This window comes from Aulonocara sp. 'chitande type north' Nkhata Bay, linkage group LG23, assembly GCF_057382095.1.
Source record: "Aulonocara sp. 'chitande type north' Nkhata Bay isolate Kocher_YH1m ecotype deep benthic linkage group LG23, A_spYH_male_GT1.1, whole genome shotgun sequence".
In the NCBI taxonomy this organism is placed as follows: Eukaryota; Metazoa; Chordata; class Actinopteri; order Cichliformes; family Cichlidae; genus Aulonocara; species Aulonocara sp. 'chitande type north' Nkhata Bay.
In genome coordinates this window covers 19376763-19396556 of record NC_141365.1, presented here as the reverse complement: position 1 = coordinate 19396556, position 19794 = coordinate 19376763, and the positions used below count along the sequence as shown (strand labels likewise).

The 19794-nt window shown below is 39.6% G+C and overlaps 1 protein-coding gene and 1 long non-coding RNA gene across 2 annotated transcripts in view; one reads left to right on the top strand and one right to left on the bottom strand.

The window, feature by feature from the left end:
* The first annotated feature begins 6843 nt into the window (after window positions 1-6843).
* The window catches only part of LOC147301543 (protein NLRC3-like), a 31406-nt gene continuing 18455 nt past the window's right edge, over window positions 6844-19794 (top strand). The window contains exons 1-3 of the mRNA XM_086284654.1: window positions 6844-6947; window positions 14369-14506; window positions 14591-14689. Of these exons, the coding sequence (XP_086140780.1) occupies window positions 14418-14506; window positions 14591-14689 (188 nt within the window). The 5' untranslated portion in view covers window positions 6844-6947; window positions 14369-14417. The remainder of the gene's footprint in view (window positions 6948-14368; window positions 14507-14590; window positions 14690-19794) is intronic.
* LOC147301544 (uncharacterized) lies at window positions 7241-10067 on the bottom strand. The gene is made up of 3 exons (XR_015127367.1): window positions 9992-10067; window positions 9686-9748; window positions 7241-7609 (listed from the first exon to the last, which is right to left on the bottom strand). It is a non-coding gene; the product is annotated as an uncharacterized LOC147301544 (long non-coding RNA).

The window sequence follows — 19794 nt, the reverse complement described above, 5'->3', positions numbered from 1 at the left end:
TCTGTGTCTGTGTGTGTGTGTCTGTGTGTGTGTGTGTGTGTGTGTGTGTGTGTGTTAAAGAAATCAAAAAGCTTTCACCACCAGAGGGTGACAAATGACTTTCAACACACTGTAAAAAAAAATTGTTGCGAAAACTTAAAAACTCAAGGCAACCTACTGCATTTACATTTTTAGGTTCTAATGGATAACTTTCAAGTTTAGGAGAAAAGTTGCTTCAACTAATGTTTTTGTGTTTACAAGATTAATAACTGTGCTTTTTCTTAATTCATATTTTATTGTTTCAGCAATTATTATTGTTTTAACAACACACACTGGCACACAAATTATTTGTGCCAGTCAAAAAAAATTGCTTGTGTTCAATATAAGACAGAAGAGAACAGCACAATCCTAAACCCTGCAGGTCTGACAACAGGAGGTGTATCAGTCCTGTTTGCATGTGGGAACAGCGTTTACACTGGAATCTGCCTTTGATGGCTTTTTTAGAGCATATGTGACATTCAGCAGTATAACTGACACACAATACAAAACAATAACTACACAAGCACAGCACACTAACTCTTGCCTCCAAACACACTAAACGTCACTAATGTCTTACATATGAAAACTCACGCTCTCTTTCTTTTGCTCGCCCGCTTTCCATCGCGGGTGTCACTCCTAAAATTTCCCCTTCTCCCTAAACAACCAAGTGCCACATGTTGCCATATCATTTTTGATAGGCTGACATGGGAAACTTTAACACCAATAGGGAAGGGGTGTTTTTTCTTTTTCTTTTTCTTTTTTACTCGCAAGTGGAGAGTGTTTGCTAGCGTGGTCCGCTAGCAAAACTACGGAGCCCCGCAAGGGACATGGGAGAAAAAAAAAATTAAGATGAACTTTTGCGAGATCTCGCAAAACTAATTAAAAACCGATAATTACTAGTAGAGCTAGGATCTAGATTCTGTTTTTTTGAGAGTGGAGTTACCTCAGAATGTTTAAAATAAGATGGAACACAACCTTGCCTCAGTGAACTGTTGATGATGGATAACAATGTGGGACCAATGATGATGAGTGTAACAGACAGTACATGATGCTATATATCTAAAGAACACGATGAGAATTTCATTTTACCTATTACTGTAATTAAGTCATACAGTGTGATTGGAGAAAAAGAAGTAAATGACCCATGCCCAAAGATTTCTTACTTTTTTTGACAATATTTGCTGTTTGTGTGACACACTACTAAAAATATGAAAAGCATACACTACTTGGTTGAGACATAATATTTTAACAACAAAAGTATAGATATCCCCCCCCCCTCCCCCCAAAAAATGGCTTGTTCCAGCTCCCCCTCTGGCTCTAGCGCTCTTTCTGGCAGAACGATGGTGGCTGAGACGCAGCGGAGCGGAGGTGTGCGTTTCTGGCAGAGGTGGGACCAAGTCATTGTTTTGCAAGTCTCAAGTAAGTCTCAAGTCTTTATCCTCAAGTCTCAAGTCAAGTCTCAAGTAATGTCAGGCAAGTCAGAGTCGAGTCTCAAGTCACTGGTGTAAAAGTCCGAGTAAAGTCACAAGTCTGAAATTTTGAATTTCAAGTCCTTTCGAGTCTTTAAAAAAAAAACGAAAAAAGAATGTTGCAGTTATGCTAAATGTAAATATTAGACCATGTAATTTTTAAATCTGTGTTTTTCTCAACACATGACAAAATAGTGAACTTAGAAAATATACACAAATTGTGAAATTGCACCTCTTTAAAATGCAGCTCAATTAAACCTAGCTCCAAGAATAATTTTCACCGACAGTTCTGAGATAAGCTGCATGTTATTCTTGGATGCGGTTGTAGGACCGGCTTTAAAATCGCATGACAAAAATATCATACATATTAAAAAAAACTGCATCACCAACGTAGCCTGGAAAACATTTGCTAGTTAGATGAAGTCAGCTATCTCATTGTAGCATATTTATATGCATATTTATAATCATATGGTTCTTGGAGTGAGTGCATACACTCATGAAGTTTAGTAACTTCAGGTCACTGCAACAAGCCCAGGTACAGTTTACCGACGGATGGGTGCAGGACCTTGAAATGCACCGTGTAGAAAGTAAAGACCATCGTACGTATCATAAGTTTACCAGTCTCACAAATTGTCTTCATAAATACACATTCGTTAACCGTTTATTAATAGGACCTTTGAGCTCAACGGTAATTAATTAGTAGTGGAAATAATTTCTGGTAGCGTTACAGAAATGTAGCAGTGACAATAATACTGTATGCTGTAATCGTACTGGGCAATTAGTGATACAAAACAACTGTTTTATCCTGTGAATAAAAGTATATGTTTTTGTCAATGTACCATAATAACAGAGGCGAAACGCAATATTGTGTCAGGACAATTCACTATTTATGCACAATAAATAAAGGAGCATAGCGCGACAATTTCTGTTCAGCGCCAGACTTGCTTGTAACCTATATCACCAATTATGTTATGAAAATGACGTATTAACTACTAAAAAACACTGACCTTCGTGTAAATGCTTGAGCAGACTAACCTGTGAGCTGGAGTGTTCTGGGACGTTATATTTGGTCTTTGAATGGCTGCAATCCAGTCGCGTCTTTGTTACTTCGGAAACATGGCTTGAACAATTTCTCTTCAACGACGTAATCCGATAACAACCGATCTCTTTACCCGTCGGCTTCCCGTGGCTGTCATGCGACCGGCTATTGCAGTTAATAATACAACGGCTTCTTGACATTTTTGTGTTTCTTTTTATCGCTGTATAACTGATTTTAATTGAAAGCCTGCGTGCGCTAGTACCGCTTGCCACGAGTTCCCAGAATCCTTTGCGGTTTTACCCCTGAATGACGTCACATTTTCAATCTCTATATAATATGCATGTTAAATTTTATATTTGGGGTGAAATATCAAGTCTTTTCAAGTAAACCGGTTCAAGTCCAATTCAAGTCCCAGGTCATTGGTGTAAAAGTCCAAGTCAAGTCACAAGTCTTAGAACATTTTTTCAAGTCAAGTCTAAAGTCATAAAATTAATGACTCGAGTCTGACTCGAGTCCAAGTCATGTGACTCGAGTCCACACCTCTGGTTTCTGGCTTAAAACAGGACATGTTAGCTGCATTTAACCTTCAGTTACTCTTTATATAGTTAGGTAGGAGTCAGACCATGTTTCTTTTTAGCTGAAAAACATTACACCCAGGTAACCTGCAGCGTTGAAAATGTGTTTTCCGACGATGTTTGCTACCCAACAATCCATCCTACTCTGTAGTAAAATCAACAGCCATTGAGTAAAAGCAGCAACATCTGACTGTCCTGTTGCTCCCGTTTAAATTTTTATAGCCTATTTAAAATCTAAAACTTAAAATTGTCCATAGCCTACTGTTGTTACCACTGTCCTGTTTGAAATGGAATGAGAGAAGTTGCTTATTTTGTCATATATACATGTGCCGATATTAAACCCAAGGTACTAACTAGCTAACTGACTGGATGCCCATTAACCTTATAACTCCTGTTGTGTGTGTGTGTGTGCGTGCGTGCGTGTGTGTGTGTGTGTACAGAGAGACAGCCAGGTTCATAATGGATTTAAGGAGGTTTTTTCAAAAAAAGGAGCCACATTCAGGTAAAAGTGTAAGATCAAATGATCCATCAGTCAAGAATAATGTTGGATCAGTGTTTCAATATTTATATATTTTATTAGATGTACATGTGGTTTGGTTATTTGCCTTTTGGTTGAAAGTACACTGAGAGAGGACTTTTTCATTAGTGATCTTAATAGTATTTTTTTTCATATTAATGTAATTTTTTCATCTAATTGAATACAATCTATTTGTGTATGATTGTCAGTCCAAAGAGGGAGAGAGGAAAGAGGGGAACGTGAGTAGAAAGTACAAGGTCAGGAAGAATCAGGTAAGAAAACAGACAGGGAACAGTGACAGCCAAAAAAGAAACTGTTAAACTGCTTGAGAGAGTTGACCACCAAAAAGTGATAGACAGATTTGCCAACCTCAAGGTGAGGCGACATAAGTTAAAATAAAATAAAAAATCTGCAGAGCCATAGTAGTATCTGCAGTAAAGATCTTGTCATATATAGTATAAATTGTACCATAGGCAAATTTGCCTCCATTTGAATTGTTTTTTAATTAATACATTATACATTTGTACTTTTCAAGGGCTCTTCTATTTTTAGAGTGTATTTTTTATGTATCTGTATTATATTATACATACACATTAAAAATTAATCTCTGTCCAAAAAATACACTGTTTACTTTTTACTCACTATGAGCATAATTTAGTAATTTCCCCTATTAATTAAGGTTAAGATAGGTATTTTTTTTTATTCCAATCCATTCTTCTTTTTCAGTAGTAGTCTTTTGCAGCATTTAAATAACCTTTATCAGATTTGATGGTTTTGTTACAGACTTAAAAAAAGTGTTTTGCTTTTCTTTCACAAATGTGGGGATTAAATTGTGTTAAAATGTACAAAACAGTGATGTCATGTTTTGGGACGAGGACCCAGGCACAGATAGACTTGATGAATTTAAGAATCTTATGATTTAATGAAGAAATTTGCAGACTTGCACAGAGATGGTAAAGTTATGATGACTGATAATGGAAACGAAGACAACAGACGACGAGGACAGCCAGGAACAGGGATTTAAATGCACCAAGGAGACAGAGAGAATGGAAATGGAGACATTTAGGGATGCAAGGACTCACAGAGACAAGGAAGAAGTCCAATCGTGACGAGTAAAGTTTATCTTGCCTGGCTGGGAAGCTCTCTGGGTGCTCAGCACCCCCAAAGCTCTGATGCTAGAATCACCCCTGGACACATGACACTGAGGGGAGGCACTTGAAGAGATTTTGGATCTCAGGTACATCACCTTATTTACAACGTGATTGAGGAGAGTATTACAGTCTTCATCAGAAAGCAACACAGCATGCTGTGTTGGGGGTGAAACAATACTGTTAATGGTATCAAATGGAATTCTTGGGTTATTTTTATGACAGTTTATAAGATTATTGAAAAAAGAGGATTTAGCCTCTTTCACTGACTCATTGTATAAGTGAAGTAGTTCTTTGAAGTGTTCAAAATGGACAACCAGACCAGTGGACTTCCAGAGACGCTCTGCTTTTTGACAAGAGCATCGGAGGCTACACGTATGATTGTTTAACCAGGGTATGCAGGAACTAACAGAGCAATGCCTAGTTTTGAAAGGAGCAACCTGTTTAAGAATGGCAAGACAGTGTTCATTGAAAGAATTAGTAAGGAGGTCAACATTGTCAGAGGTTGTGGGGATTAATCCAGTAATGACAAGTCTCAGGCATATCCTACCGGCAGCATCCCAGGAATAAAGCCCCCAAAGATCCACTTCTCTCCAAAGCCAGCGAAGCCACTCAAGAAAGCCTGCTCTCTTGCCCGCTTCCTCCGATGAGGCCTCTGAAGCAAAAGTGAACTGATAGGCAAGAAAGAAGGTAAACCAGGGGCAGCGAAAAGACCGCAGGGGGGTTCAAAACGATCCACTGTTCTTGCCGGCTCTAGTGATCCTCGACCTCGCTGTCTGCTATGGAGCTGGCGGGTCACAGATGTCTCCGAAAACATCAAAGCACGTTTGGAAATATATGATATCTTGATAAATTGAGCAGATATTTGAAGCTTACACAGCTACATTCTCCCTTGAAAATAACTTAAGTTTCTTTTGTGACCCAGAAAGAGTAATATTTAAAAGTTTTTAGCCGCGCTTGTCCACCATTGCCGCGTTTGAGTTTTGGACGAAATGTATTCTGGGATATTTAGCTGTACCAAGTCAACACAAGTCATCGCCGCTGCATGCTCGATAAAACAGGTGGAGCAAGAACACATCCAGGAATTTTTTGTGTTTTTTTTTTTATTTTACCTATGAGAAAACAGTATGTTCCATTACTGCTGTTGTTGTAGGAGGGGGTCAAAGTGAATGTGGTTCGATGGAGTTTTGAATTTTGGTGGTTCTGGTATTAAAGTCCTATACACCATGAGGGCAGCTACACAAACACTCCTGTACACAACTTTCTGCACAGAGCCTCATCACTAAATCCAGTAGGTTTATAACATTTAAAGGTGACTTTGTGCTGCTGCAGACATTAGTATATCTGACCTTAAATGTTTTCTTTTCTTTAAAATTCAAACTTCATGTTCACAGGCTGTTCTCATTTAAATTGCCTGCATAAAACAACAGGTTTAAAACATGCTGTGGTAAATTAAAATATGCATTCTGCACTCCATTTTCTGCACATTATACTTTCAAAGTGGCAGAAATCTGGAGTCACATCGCTAAGGAGAGACGAGTGTGAGGTTGTTCAGATTCTCAGAGCTCAGATGTTTTCCCAAGTCCTTACCAACTCTCCTACCCACCTCTCCTTGACATTGGTGATGTAAGAAAATAGTTTAGGAAAAGGAGATAGGAGGGACTTTTGAACCCATGTCAAAGCAGAAGAGCCGCTGCAAATGTCACATGATTTCTTTTGGATGATGGGACTGGCTGCTGCTGCTCTGAGTGGATTTAGTAGACTGTAATCAAAGAAACAGACTGAGGAACATTTGCTGCAGGTTAATTATTGATATAAAGTCATATGAGGATGCAGCAGCTTACCTTTGATCCATGTGCTGCAGATTAAGTCTCGTTTATGGTCTGAATTGTTTAATGTTTATAGTGTTTAAGATTACAGACACACCCGTAGTGACACTATTGTTGAAAATTATTTGCGTGTTGCTATCTACAGTGTGGATTTTATATGAGTGTGTTAGCTGATCTTTGACCCGCGAGCCACATCTTAAGACTCTTTTATGGTGTGGAGTGCTTAATGTGAGAGCAGCCTGCAGATACAGAGGAGTGACGACGGAGAAGAAGCAGAGGATTTTCTGTTTCTACACAGACCTGGTGCAGACAGCAGAGCTACAGAGTGAAGAAGTTCATGGAAAGAAGCTGAGTAAGTGAAACTTTAATTCATTCCAGTCTCTGAGGTTACCTCCTCATCACAAAGCAGCTGCTCTTTGTTAGAGTGTTTCTGCGGAGAAGACTCGTTTCATCTCTGATGTCTGGTGCTGGATAAAGACTCCAAAGCAACAACAAAGTCTCCAACATCCAGCTTAGAGCCTTTCAATCAGAGTGTGCCGGTAGAGATTTGTTTTCCTCACATCACATCAGACTTACAGTCTGTGTGGGCATCTTCATGAGGAACGTTGTTGGATCAAACATATCTGCCACTGTTTGATCCTCTTTAACAGGGGAAGTGTGACTGTGCTGTGATGTTTAGTCACACTCAGTGTTCATGTGGACTCTGAACAGGCTCACAGTCAAACTATCAAACTGGAGTCCTGATATGAGAACCTGCTTCAGATGCTGGACTCCAGCTTGACTATGATGTTCAAGTTTTTTTGTTTTTGTTTAACGAAGGATCAGAGTTCACGTTTATCTGTTAAATATGCTCCAGAATTCATGGAGAATATTTAAAAGCACTAAGTGAGTGCCCCCTGCTGGTTCCTTCTGAGTGCTGCTGTTATTCTCCAATGATCCTGTAGGACAGATTTATGGATGCTTTGAGGGATTCGCTGCAGTCCTGCTGTAGTTACCCCGCCCCCACAGCTACACCTAAATGAAAATGGAAGCCATCAACAGTAATGACATCACAGCAATAAAATTATTTAAAACTCACAAACCTCTGAAAATCTGTATCTGCTGTTGAAGTGTTGCTGACTGTGTGTAGAGTGAATAGAGGACTCAAATACAGACCAAAGATGAAATGTGAACATAACTTGAATAATAAATTTCTTTTTTTAAAAAAACAAGAAAAAAGCAACACTTTTGACACCCTTTTAAGAAGCTCTCTTCTTCTGTTATCTGATCATGAACATCCTGTACAAAAAAAACTGTTGCTCTGCAAGTGCAAAGTTTCCAAGCAAACTGTGTCTTAACTTCCTGTTATCTGTCTCTGCAAGCATTTTTTTTTACATTGACCTTTTACTACCCTCTGTCACCTTTCACAACAGATCATCTCTTCATGTAAGAAAATCATTTTAAAAGATCAAAGAGAAAACAAATATTTTCAATCAATTACGTTTAAGCATAAAAGCAATTACTTATGAGTAAGTTTTATCATAGCTAAATTATCAAACACCCAGAAAGTCATAAAATGATCCTAAAGCCCCTTATTTCAAATTAAACCCAAAATCACCCCTTCTTGACACATTCTATGTGTCAAATAAGCTAAAGACCCGCTACTGAAACTGAAAATGCTTCACCACCTCTTAAGAAACTTAACCCTTGTATGGTGTTTGGGTCTGTGAGACCCGTGTTCAGTTTTTTTCAAAAGAAAAATTAAACAATTAATTATTTTTTCACGTGTAAATGTGTTGTGTCTTTCCACTCACTCCACTTGATTATAACTGATTTATTTATAACATTTTATATAAAAGAAAAACGAGAAGCACATTAATTCATAAATGTGATCTAACAAAGGTAAAGGGAAAAAATTAACAATGTTTGCTGTTCATATGTCTTGTAATTGGGATGAAGTAAACATCTGTTGAGTAATTTAACATAAAATTGTTTGATAGTGTTAATTTGGAAAGCCAAAACTCTAGCGGGTCCACCAGACCCATGAACACTGGCTGAGTAACAAAAATACGAACACCACACAAGGGTTAAAAGAAAAAGTCTTGATGCATTCTCAATCATCCAGGAAAATAAATCTCCAAATGTTGATTCTGTTCATCTGGATGTAGCGTTTTCTGGGAGAAACGTTTCGTCACTCATCCAAGTGACTTCTTCAGTCTCAGCTGACTGCAGGTTTCCCCAATCTTATAAACAGTACACTTGCATAATGACTTGCCCATATGGAAAAGAAATAGTAAAAACTTATATGACTTAACTCATGAAAGTGGCCACTTTCATGAGTAAATCGTATAAGGCTTACATGATTTACTCATGATAGTGGCCACTTTCTCATTACTTTCATATATTGTTTTAGTAAGTATCCAAAACATACAAGTTTCATTATATAATTTTTCAAGGGATCTTATATCTGTTTTCACTCTTGTATGCTTTTCATACAAGTTTCACACAAGACAGATACAAACTTTATAAGATTTATATATATATCTTTTCCATATGGGTGAAACCAGTCCACTGAAGTAACTGACCTCACAGCCCATTGTTCCTTCAGTGGGCTGGTTTCAGTCATTATGCAAATGTATAACTGCATTTTATATGAAAAGTCTAGCGATCCCCTATGTGACTCATAAATATTGCTTCTCCCCCTTTAGCATTTGGCATTTTCCCCACTATATAATTTACTACCATAATCTAAACCCAGTCAATAAAACAAAATTTTCTTAAAGCAAACATCAGCAACCCAAAAAAGTCTGCAACTCCAAACTTATGTAAACCTCCAGTCTCCCTCTCTCTCCCTTACGTGATTAATTGTTTGTCAACCTTCATTCCTCCTGACCTTGGTCCAGTCTTTGTTTCAGTGTCAAGTCAGTCAAACCTTTAGTCCATATCGTCAGTCCAGTCACACACATTCACTTACTCACACGCATTCACTCAAAAGAAAAAACTATTGTTCATCATTTTTGGTCTGGATTGACACATGGCAATCCTTTTAGACAGGAACCGGGTTCCCACAGATGGCTTCTCCCCAGCCCATTGTAATCTGGAAAAGCTCACCTTATATTTGCTCTCCCGAATTTTTTTTCTTTACAGCGCTGTTAATTCAATCGTGCAGGCCTGCTTAGAACAAAAATGAGAAAAAGAGAGCTGATTAGTAGCTCATCAAAACACAAAACATAATCACCTGACAGGATTTCTCTAAGTGCACTGTTACAATTTTAAAGGGCCAAGTTCTAACCATGTCCATGATTAGTAAAACTCCCTCTATTAAAATAAGAAAACAACCCTAACCTAACCGACAGAATCGACCCATCACTAAAACAACAACCCCAAAAATCTTAATCACAGAAAAGTTTTGCTTACTCATCTAACAACATGTTGGCCTCAGGTTCTTCAGCATCCTGACAATCTGAGGTCAACTGACATAATTTCACCTGCTAAATACAAAGAAAATCTTGTTAAAAGCAGCACCATTTGCACAACAGTAATATTCCCCATTAAGCACTCTAAACACGTTATAACAATGTGTCCTCACTAAATTATACATTTCCTGTCCAAATCTGCACTTCTGGACAGACCTGACCACCTTATTTAATTATTTTACCATTATATATTATACCAAGTAATTCTTCTCAGTCACTGCTATGTTTCCTTCATTGAAAGCCTCAGACACATAGCCAGACAGGAAGCTTCTTTGACACCACTAATTTCAGCTAATTTCCATATTGAGTCACATCTTAAGAAGTTGCCTTGACAACAGAAATGCATATTTAAACATTACCACATGAAATTATTTTTATTTTTACCGTAGTCACTTCTTTTGCTCAATCGGCACAAGAGCACTACCAATTCACTATTTTTAAAACTACTGTAAGCTTTTAATCACTGGTTTATCCTTTTTCCTTTTCACAAAAATCACTTTATTGTCATGGGACTTTCGTGAGTTATTCCTCCAGCTCTAGCTTTAAGTATGTTAAATCTAGCATTTATGTCATGTAGTCACATTCATTCACATTCACATTCTCCAAAAATAATTTCACATGTAACAATTTGCACGTGTCTTTTCTATTCATTCAGGTACTTGTTAGTTTATTTCTCTCTTTAGCTCTCTCTCTTTTTTCTTTTTTCTTTTTTTACCTTTCTGTTATGATCCTCTGGACATTTCTAAACCTCCATGAGTTCAGTCTCAATCTTCAATCCAATTTTCCCATATGCTTTCACTGTATCACATCTAGGTTCACCTCTCACTACTGATCCTCGTCCCTGTTCTAACAGTTTCCTGTGTGGGCTCGCAGATCAACACAGGCCCAAATCAGTGGTTTCTTCTCTCCATTGCTTCTCTCTTGATCTTTTCAGTGTTTTCTTGGAGGTTCACTCCCAGCATGGCAAATCTGAAACTCAGTGTCCAGTGCTGTCCAGTGCTTTCACACAGTCAACCCACTGTTCAACTTCCCACCTTGTAATTCAGAGTGCATGTTCCATCAAGTGTTTTCTTACATGCTGCTGCTGGAGTCTTCAGTGCTATAGTTCAGTTGCACTGTCTTTTTGCCTGCTGTTAATTCTTCAAGTACACGGTGTTCTGTCTGTCTTCTGTCTTCATCAGGAGATTTACTGTCTTTTAAGCTTCTTCTCAGGATAAGGACAGAATGAGAGGTGAAGCTGTCAAATTTTAAGCCAAAGCCTGGCCTGTTTTCATCCCAATTCTGTTAATCTATCATTTTGCTGCTGTACTCATGTTTTCAATATTAGAAGAGTCCACCTGTATTGACACACTAAAACATTTAATTAATATAATTTTCATTGCTATGTCTTAATACATTCAGTCTCTAATTCCTCTGTTTTCACATATCACACCAACGTCACAAGCTCAGTTTTCTGCTTCACTTCCTGCCAGACACACACTCCCACAGCCACACAAACTCATGTTTTCATCTGTTTCTACAGCCTAATTGAACTCTTATTTTATATTTACAGTCTATAAACCCTCTGTAACTCTACTAAATGTTGATATAAAAGAATGCTCTCAGTACACACACACTTAAATATACTAAGCTCTTTGCATTTGCAAGCATTCACATCAAAATCTTCAGCGTGCTTAGCAGAGCTCTTTCAGACCTCAGGACAATTAATAGTTTTGGGTTTTTTTGGGTTTTTTTCCCCACACATATCACCATTCTTTAGCTCAGCTTTGTAGCCTCATTCACACAATACTTTCATCAGCATTTTACACACTTCCCTGGACTTCGTTGTCTCTCACACACACACACACACACTTTTCTCTCAAAACAATGTGCACCTTTAATCATTCATCCAAATAACAATTTCACACATTTATATATATAACAAAAACTGCCACTGACTGCCAATAAATTATTTCCATTACCATGTCACATCTTCACTTCATCTTCCAAACCTTAGTACTGGTACACCTAACTTTACGACTAATTTAAAAGCCTCTAAGCCCAGCTTCGCCCACCTTGCTGGTCAATTGTAGCTGTTATCTGTCCAGGATAGCGGCCCGATTTCTAAGCCCTATGATAATTTATAAGCGCTTCCCGCAGCTCGACAGAAGGTAGTGTGCGTTAAAATGATTTAGGAACCAACAGCTGAGGTTTGGCCAGCTTATAAAATAAATGAAAAACAAAAAGCAAAACAAAAAAGTTCTTCCTGCTCTGGTAATTAGACTGTAGCCAGTAGACCGAGAAAGGCTCTTAAAAATCAAAGCTTATAAATAGCAGTTTTTCCAGGAGCCCTCCACAGAGTGGATTCTTCAATTAATGGTGAATAACTCTAACCTGGAGATGATTTATCAAACGGCCTCTTGATACACTGTCTTCAACTGCTGGACTTGAATTGAGCTCTCAGCAAACTGCTAAGCGTGGAGAGAGAGAGGGGTTAACATGTTCCATCCATCCATCCATCCATTCGCTTCCGCTTATCCTTTTCAGGGTCGCGGGGGGCGCTGGAGCCTATCCCAGCTGTCATAGGGCGAGAGGCGGGGTACACTCTGGACAGGTCGCCAATCTGTCGCAGGGCCAACACACAGGGACAAACAACCATTCGCACTCACATTCACTCGCACATTCACACCTAGTGACAATTTGGATTATCCAATTAACCTATCCCCTCAAGCTGCATGTCTTTGGACGGTGGGAGGAAGCCGGAGTACCCGGAGGGAACCCACGCAAACACGGGGAGAACATGCAAACTCCACACAGAAAGACCCCGGCCTGATGTTGGAATTGAACTCAGGACCTTCTTGCTGTGCGGCAACAGTGCTAACCACCGTGCCACCGTGCTGCCGTTAACATGTTCCATGCAGTGTAAACGCACACATTCATATTTTAAACAGTCAAAAAAAAAAAAAGACAGGTTCGGGCCACAAGAAAATGTGAAGATGGTGGTAGGATGGCAGTCAAAACTTATCAAAAAAGATCAAAGCTTATTACAAATCATTTTGAAAGATTAAAGCCAACCTCATTCAATAAAATAATTAGGTCACAAAGGTCACAAATAATCACATTTTGATACTTAATCCCACTTTGCAGACAGGTTTGGCCCAATTTCTGGTGTCAAGCCAGCACTGCTGGCTGACTTCTGGCATGGTAAGTGGTATGTCATCCAGATATGGGCCAGGCCTGGAGTTGATGGCACTGTTTATATGATGGCATGCCACATCTGACCCGATTGTGGTTTGGTTTATGTGGCCCAGGCTCATAGAAAAGAGGCCCAGATCCGGCATCAAGCTGGCACTTCTAACTGACTGGTGTCATGGCAGAGTGTATGTCAACCAGATGTGGGCCAGGTCTAGCAATTATAGTACTATTTATGTTCGTATTTTCCTATTTTAGTTAGAAGACCCAAATGCCTTGTTGCAATACTATACTGCTGTGGTAGCCAACGTTTCAAATGCAGGTTTGACAGGTTTGTCAGTGTACACTTTATCTAAAACCTAGTGAGGGTTTGCACATCTTTTCTGCTGGGTAGCTGTAGCTCAGGAGGTAGAGCAGGTCACTTACTGACCGGAAGGTTAGTGGTTCGATCCCTGGCTCTTCCAGTCTGTATGTCAAGAGAATTAATGTAGTTAGGAAGCAGCTTAGACAAAGTGTGTAATTGGGTAAATGTGGTATGTTGTATAGAGCACTGTGAGTAATCCAGTGCTATATATCAGTCCATTCATTGTCTGAACAGAGTTTTGTCATGTTACTTTTGTACTATTATGTTCCAGCACGTTGTTATTGCGTGGCTTGATTAATGTATATATTAGGCTGAAAACTGGGGCCAGAGTTGAAACTGTTCTGGGCCACCACAGGGCCCGCAGTGTGTCTGCAACTGGCCCGTGGCTGCATAGAACTTACACATGGCCCACATATCGCAAAGAATGATGGCCTTTTGGTGGCCCAGACCAGGTTTGCCAGAGGTAATCCACACATGGGCCAGCACAAGATATCTAGTGTGTCTGCAACTGGGCTTGTTCTGGCCCATGTGTGGGACACCTCGGGCAAACCAGATCTGGGCCACCAGAGGGCCGTCATTCTTTGCGGTATATGGACCATGTTTAAGCACACTGTGTGGGCCAGATCCAGGCCATGCCAATTTTGCTATCTGGGATGTGTCTCTTATTTTCTCTTCTGACACTGAGATGAAGCAGAAAAGAACAGCTGATATTTGGACAGCACACATGATGGAAAGGAGGATTTGAGTTGATGTGCACATGAATGATTTGTGTTTCCTCTGCAGGTGAAGGTAGAAAGTGTGTGTGAGCTGATGTGGATGTGAACTCAGCAGCATGGATCAGTGTGAGGACAGAGAGGAGGGAGTCCCTCCCTCTAAAACCACTCTGTGTGGGGAACATGAGAGCCAGACCAAAGCTCAGAGGTGAGATGACCATCTCTAACTGTCCATGACTCTTTAACATGTCGCAGCTCAGCTCTCACATCACTGCTCCATTATTATTCACAGGAACCAACCTGAACCTCAACCCAGCTGTGTGTCCTTAAAGAGTGACCAGTCTAAAAAACGCTTGATTGAATTTAAGGAACAACCCTCTGCTGCAGAGAGGTGAGCTGATGGGAACATTAACTTTTTGATTGCTGATAATTTGTGTCTGATTTAAATGAACTACTTGATGGTGTTTAATGGTTGCCAAAGTGCTTCCTCATAGGGGGCCATATGATATGTTGGGGTTTCTTTGTGTTATTTGACACTATATAAATAAAACTGAATGGTCTCCTCTTCAGCAGATACAAGTTCATAAAGTATTTCTGGTCTGTATATGAAGTATAATTAATTTGATGTTGCTGTAATTGCATAATGAGAGGGGGGGTAATTGGGGGTTGTTTCCTATTTTCTTTTTCCTCCTTTAGCTGATGATACAGTGGGGCAAAAAAGTATTTAGTCAGCCACCGATTGTGCAAGTTCCCCCACTTAAAATGATGACAGAGGTCAGTAATTTGCACCAGAGGTACACTTCAACTGTGAGAGACAGAATGTGAAAAAAAAAATCCATGAATTCACATGGTAGGATTTGTAAAGAATTTATTCGTAAATTAGGGTGGAAAATAAGTATTTGGTCACCTCAAACATGGAAAATCTCTGGCTCTCACAGACCTGTAACGTCTTCTGTAAGAAGCTTTTCTGTCCCCCACTCGTTACCTGTATGAATGGCACCTGTTTGAACTCATCATCTGTATAAAAGACACCTGTCCACAGCCTCAAACAGTCAGACTCCAAACTCCGCCATGGCCAAGACCAAAGAGCTTTCGAGGGACACCAGGAAAAGTATTGTAGACCTGCACCAGATTGGGAAGCGTGAATCTACAATAGGCAAGGAGCTTGGTGTGAAAAAATCAACTGTGGGAGCAATCATCAGAAAATGGAAGACATACAAGACCACTGATAATCTCCCACGATCTGGGGCTCCACACAAGATCTCATCCCGTGGGGTCAAAATGATCATGAGAACGGTGAGCAAAGATCCCAGAACCACACGGGGGGACCTGGTGAATACCTGCAGAGAGCTGGGACCAAAGTAACAAAGGTCACCATCAGTAACACACTACAACGATCCCGCAGTGCCAGACGTGTTCCGCTGCTGAAGCCAGTGCATGTCCAGGCCACTCTGAAGTTTGCCAGAGAGCACATGGATGATACAGCAGAGGATTGGGAGAATGTCATGTGGTCAGATGAAACCAAAGTAGAACTTTTTGGTATAAACTCAACTCGTCGTGTTTGGAGGAAGAAGAATACTGAGTTGCATCCCAAGAACACCATACCTACTGTGAAGCATGGGGGTGGAAACATCATGCTATGGGGCTGTTTTTCTGCCAAGGGGACAGGACGACTGATCCGTGTTAAGGACAGAATGAATGGGGCCATGTATCGTGAGATTTTGAGCCAAAACCTCCTTCCATCAGTGAGAACTTTGAAGATGAAACGAGGCTGGGTCTTCCAACATGACAATGATCCAAAACACACCGCCCGGGCAACAAAGGAGTGGCTCCGTAAGAAGCATTTGAAAGTCCTGGAGTGGCCTAGCCAGTCTCCAGACCTCAACCCCATAGAAAATCTGTGGCGGGAGTTGAAAGTCCGTGTTGCTCGGCTACAGCCCCAAAACATCACTGCTCTCGAGAAGATCTGCATGGAGGAATGGGCCAAAATACCAGCTACTGTGTGTGCAAACCTGGTAAAGGCCTATAGTAAACGTTTGACCTCTGTTATTGCCAACAAAGGTTATGTTACAAAGTATTGAGTTGTATTTTTGTTATTGACCAAATACTTATTTTCCACCCTGATTTATGAATAAATTCTTTACAAATCCTACCATGTGGATTCATGGATTTTTTTTTTTCACATTCTGTCTCTCACAGTTGAAGTGTACCTCTGGTGCAAATTACTGACCTCTGTCATCATTTTAGGTGGGGGAACTTGCACAATCGGTGGCTGACTAAATACTTTTTTGCCCCACTGTAAGTTCCCTAGTTCTTTTTTTTTTTTTTTTTAAATTTGCTGGAAATACTTGCATTGATTTATTTAAACATGTAAAAATAATGTAAATACAGTATGCAAGGCAAAACAGAGTTTGTACACAGCAAAATCTCCAGTGTTAAATTTACACTAGAGAGTGTCTATATGGGTCAACACTTCTGAGTGTTAAATACAACACTGAGTGTTAAATTAACACTTTTGACAGTGTTATATGTTTAAAAGTAACCTAGTCAGTTTTGAAGATTAACAATGGCAGAAGTACCTGACTCCGTGGTATAATTCTCAAACACGTACCCTAAAGCAGATGACTCGTAATCTGGAGAGGAAATGGCGTGTCACAAATTTAGAGGATCATCATTTAGCCTGGAGAAATAGTTTGCTGCTTTATAAGAAAGCCCTCCGCAAAGCCAGAACATCTTACTATTCATCACTGATTGAAGTAAATAAGAACAACCCCAGGTTTCTCTTCAGCACTGTAGCCAGGCTGAAAAAAAGTCAGAGCTCTTTTGAGCCAACAATCCCTTTAACGTTAACTAGTAATGACTTCATGAACTTCTTCACAAATAAAATTTTTATCATTAGAGAAAAAATTACCAGTAATCATCCCACAGATGTAATATTATCTACAGCTACTCTTGGTACCATTGATGTTAAGTTAGACTCTTTTTCTCTAATTGATCTTTCTGAGTTAACTTCAATAATTATTTCCTCCAAACCATCAACGTGTCTTTTAGACCCCATTCCTACAAAACTGCTCAAAGAAGTCCTTTGAGCAGTTTAATTAATTCTTCGATCTTAAATATGATTAACCTATCTCTAATGATCGGCTATGTACCACAGGCCTTCAAGCTAGCTGTAGTTAAACCTTTACTCAAAAAGCCATCTCTAGACCCAGCAGTCTTAGCTAATTATAGGCCAATCTCCAACCTTCCTTTCATATCAAAAATCCTTGAAAGAGTAGTTGTCAAACAGCTAACAGATCATCTGCAGAGGAATGGGTTATTTGAAGAGTTTCAGTCAGGTTTCAGAGCTCAGCACAGCACAGAAACAGCTTTAGTGAAGGTTACAAATGATCTTCTTATGGCCTCTGACAGTGGACTCATCTCTGTGCTTGTCTTGTTAGACCTTAGTGCAGCATTTGATACTGTCGACCATAATATCCTATTAGAGCGATTAGAACATTCTGTAGGTATTACAGGTACTGCACTGCAGTGGTTTGTATCATATCTATCTAATAGACTCCAGTTTGTTCATGTAAATGGAGAGTCCTCTTCACACACTGAGGTTAATTATGGAGTTCCACAGGGTTCGGTGCTAGGACCAATTCTGTTTACATTATACATGCTTCCCTTAGGCAGCATCATTAGAAGACATAGCATACATTTTCACTGCTATGCAGATGACACCCAGCTCTATCTGTCCATGAAGCCAGACAACACACACCAATTAGTTAAACTGCAGGAATGTCTTAAAGACATAAAGACCTGGATGGCCGCTAACTTTCTGCTTCTTAATTCAGATAAAACTGAGGTTATTGTACTCGGCCCTGAAAAGCCTAGAAATATGGTATCTAACCAGATTCTTACTCTGGATGGCATTACCTTGGCCTCCAGTAACACTGTGAGGAACCTTGGAGTCATTTTTGACCAGGACATGTCCTTCAATGCACATATTAAACAAATATGTAAGACTGCGTTCTTCCATTTGCACAACATCTCTAAAATTAGAAATATCCTGTCTCAGAGTGACGCTGAAAAACTAGTTCATGCATTTATTACTTCCAGGCTGGACTACTGTAATTCATTATTATCAGTATGTCCAAAAAACTCACTGAAAAGCCTTCAGCTAATCCAAAATGCTGCAGCAAGAGTACTGACAGGGACTAGAAAGAGAGAGCATATTTCTCCTGTTTTGGCTTCCCTTCATTGGCTTCCTGTTAAATCCAGAATTGAATTCAAAATCCTGCTCCTCACATACAAGGTCTTAAATAATTAGGCCCCATCTTATCTCAATGACCTTGTAGTACCATATCACCCTATTAGAGCACTTCGCTCTCGCTCTACAGGCCTACTTGTTGTTCCTAGAGTATTTAAAAGTAGAATGGGAGGGAGAGCCTTCAGTTTTCAGGCCCCTCTTCTGTGGAACCAGCTTCCAGTTTGGATTCAGGAGACAGACACTATCTCTACTTTTAAGATTAGGCTTAAAACTTTCCTTTTTGCTAAAGCATATAGTTAGGGCTGGACCAGGTGACCCTGAATCCTCCCTTAGTTATCAAATCAAATCACTTTTATTGTCACATCACATGTGCAGGTACATTGGTACAGCACATGTGAGTGAAATTCTTGTGTGCGAGCTTCACAAGCAACAGAGTTGTGCAAATACAATAATGTAAACAAGCAAAATACAAGAATGGCTACATCTGAAACTAATAAATATATGTACAGTATATAATAGTATATGCATTATGCTGCAATAGACATAGGCTGCCGGGGGATTCCCATGATGCATTGAGTTTTTCCTTTCCAGTCACCTTTCTCACTCACTATGTATTAACAGACCTCTCTGCATTGAATCATATCTGTTATTAACCTCTGTCTCTCTTCCACAGCATGTCTTTTATCCTGTCTTCCTTCTCTCACCCCAACCGGTCGCAGCAGATGGCCGCCCCTCCGTGAGCCTAGTTCTGCCGGAGGTTTCTTTCTGTTAAAAGGGAGTTTTTCCTTCCCACTGTTGCCAAAGTGCTTGCTCATAGGGGGTCATATGATTGTTGGGTTTTTTTCTCTGTATCTATGAAGCGCCTTGAGGCGACTTTTGTTGTGATTTGGCGCTATATAAATAAAATTGAATTGAATTGAATTGAATTTCTAATGAGACTTCGGCAAAACTAGTTGTATCAACTGAAACGCCAGTGACATCTCTCTGGTTCTTACTCAGATCTATGTTGGAGTTTTTGCTATTAAGAACACGACTTTCAGATTCTGATAATTTGCTGTAGATTGTGTTTAGACCTGTTGCTTATTGGTTTGTTTTCCATTTTTCAGCTAATAGCTCTTCGAGAATCACTTCGTTGGTACATAAATGCTATTTTATGGCTGTCAAACTGTGTTATCTCTGACATTTCCATAGATTCAACTAAAGAAATGGGAACAAATGTGTTCTTACACCAGGTCACTATGTGT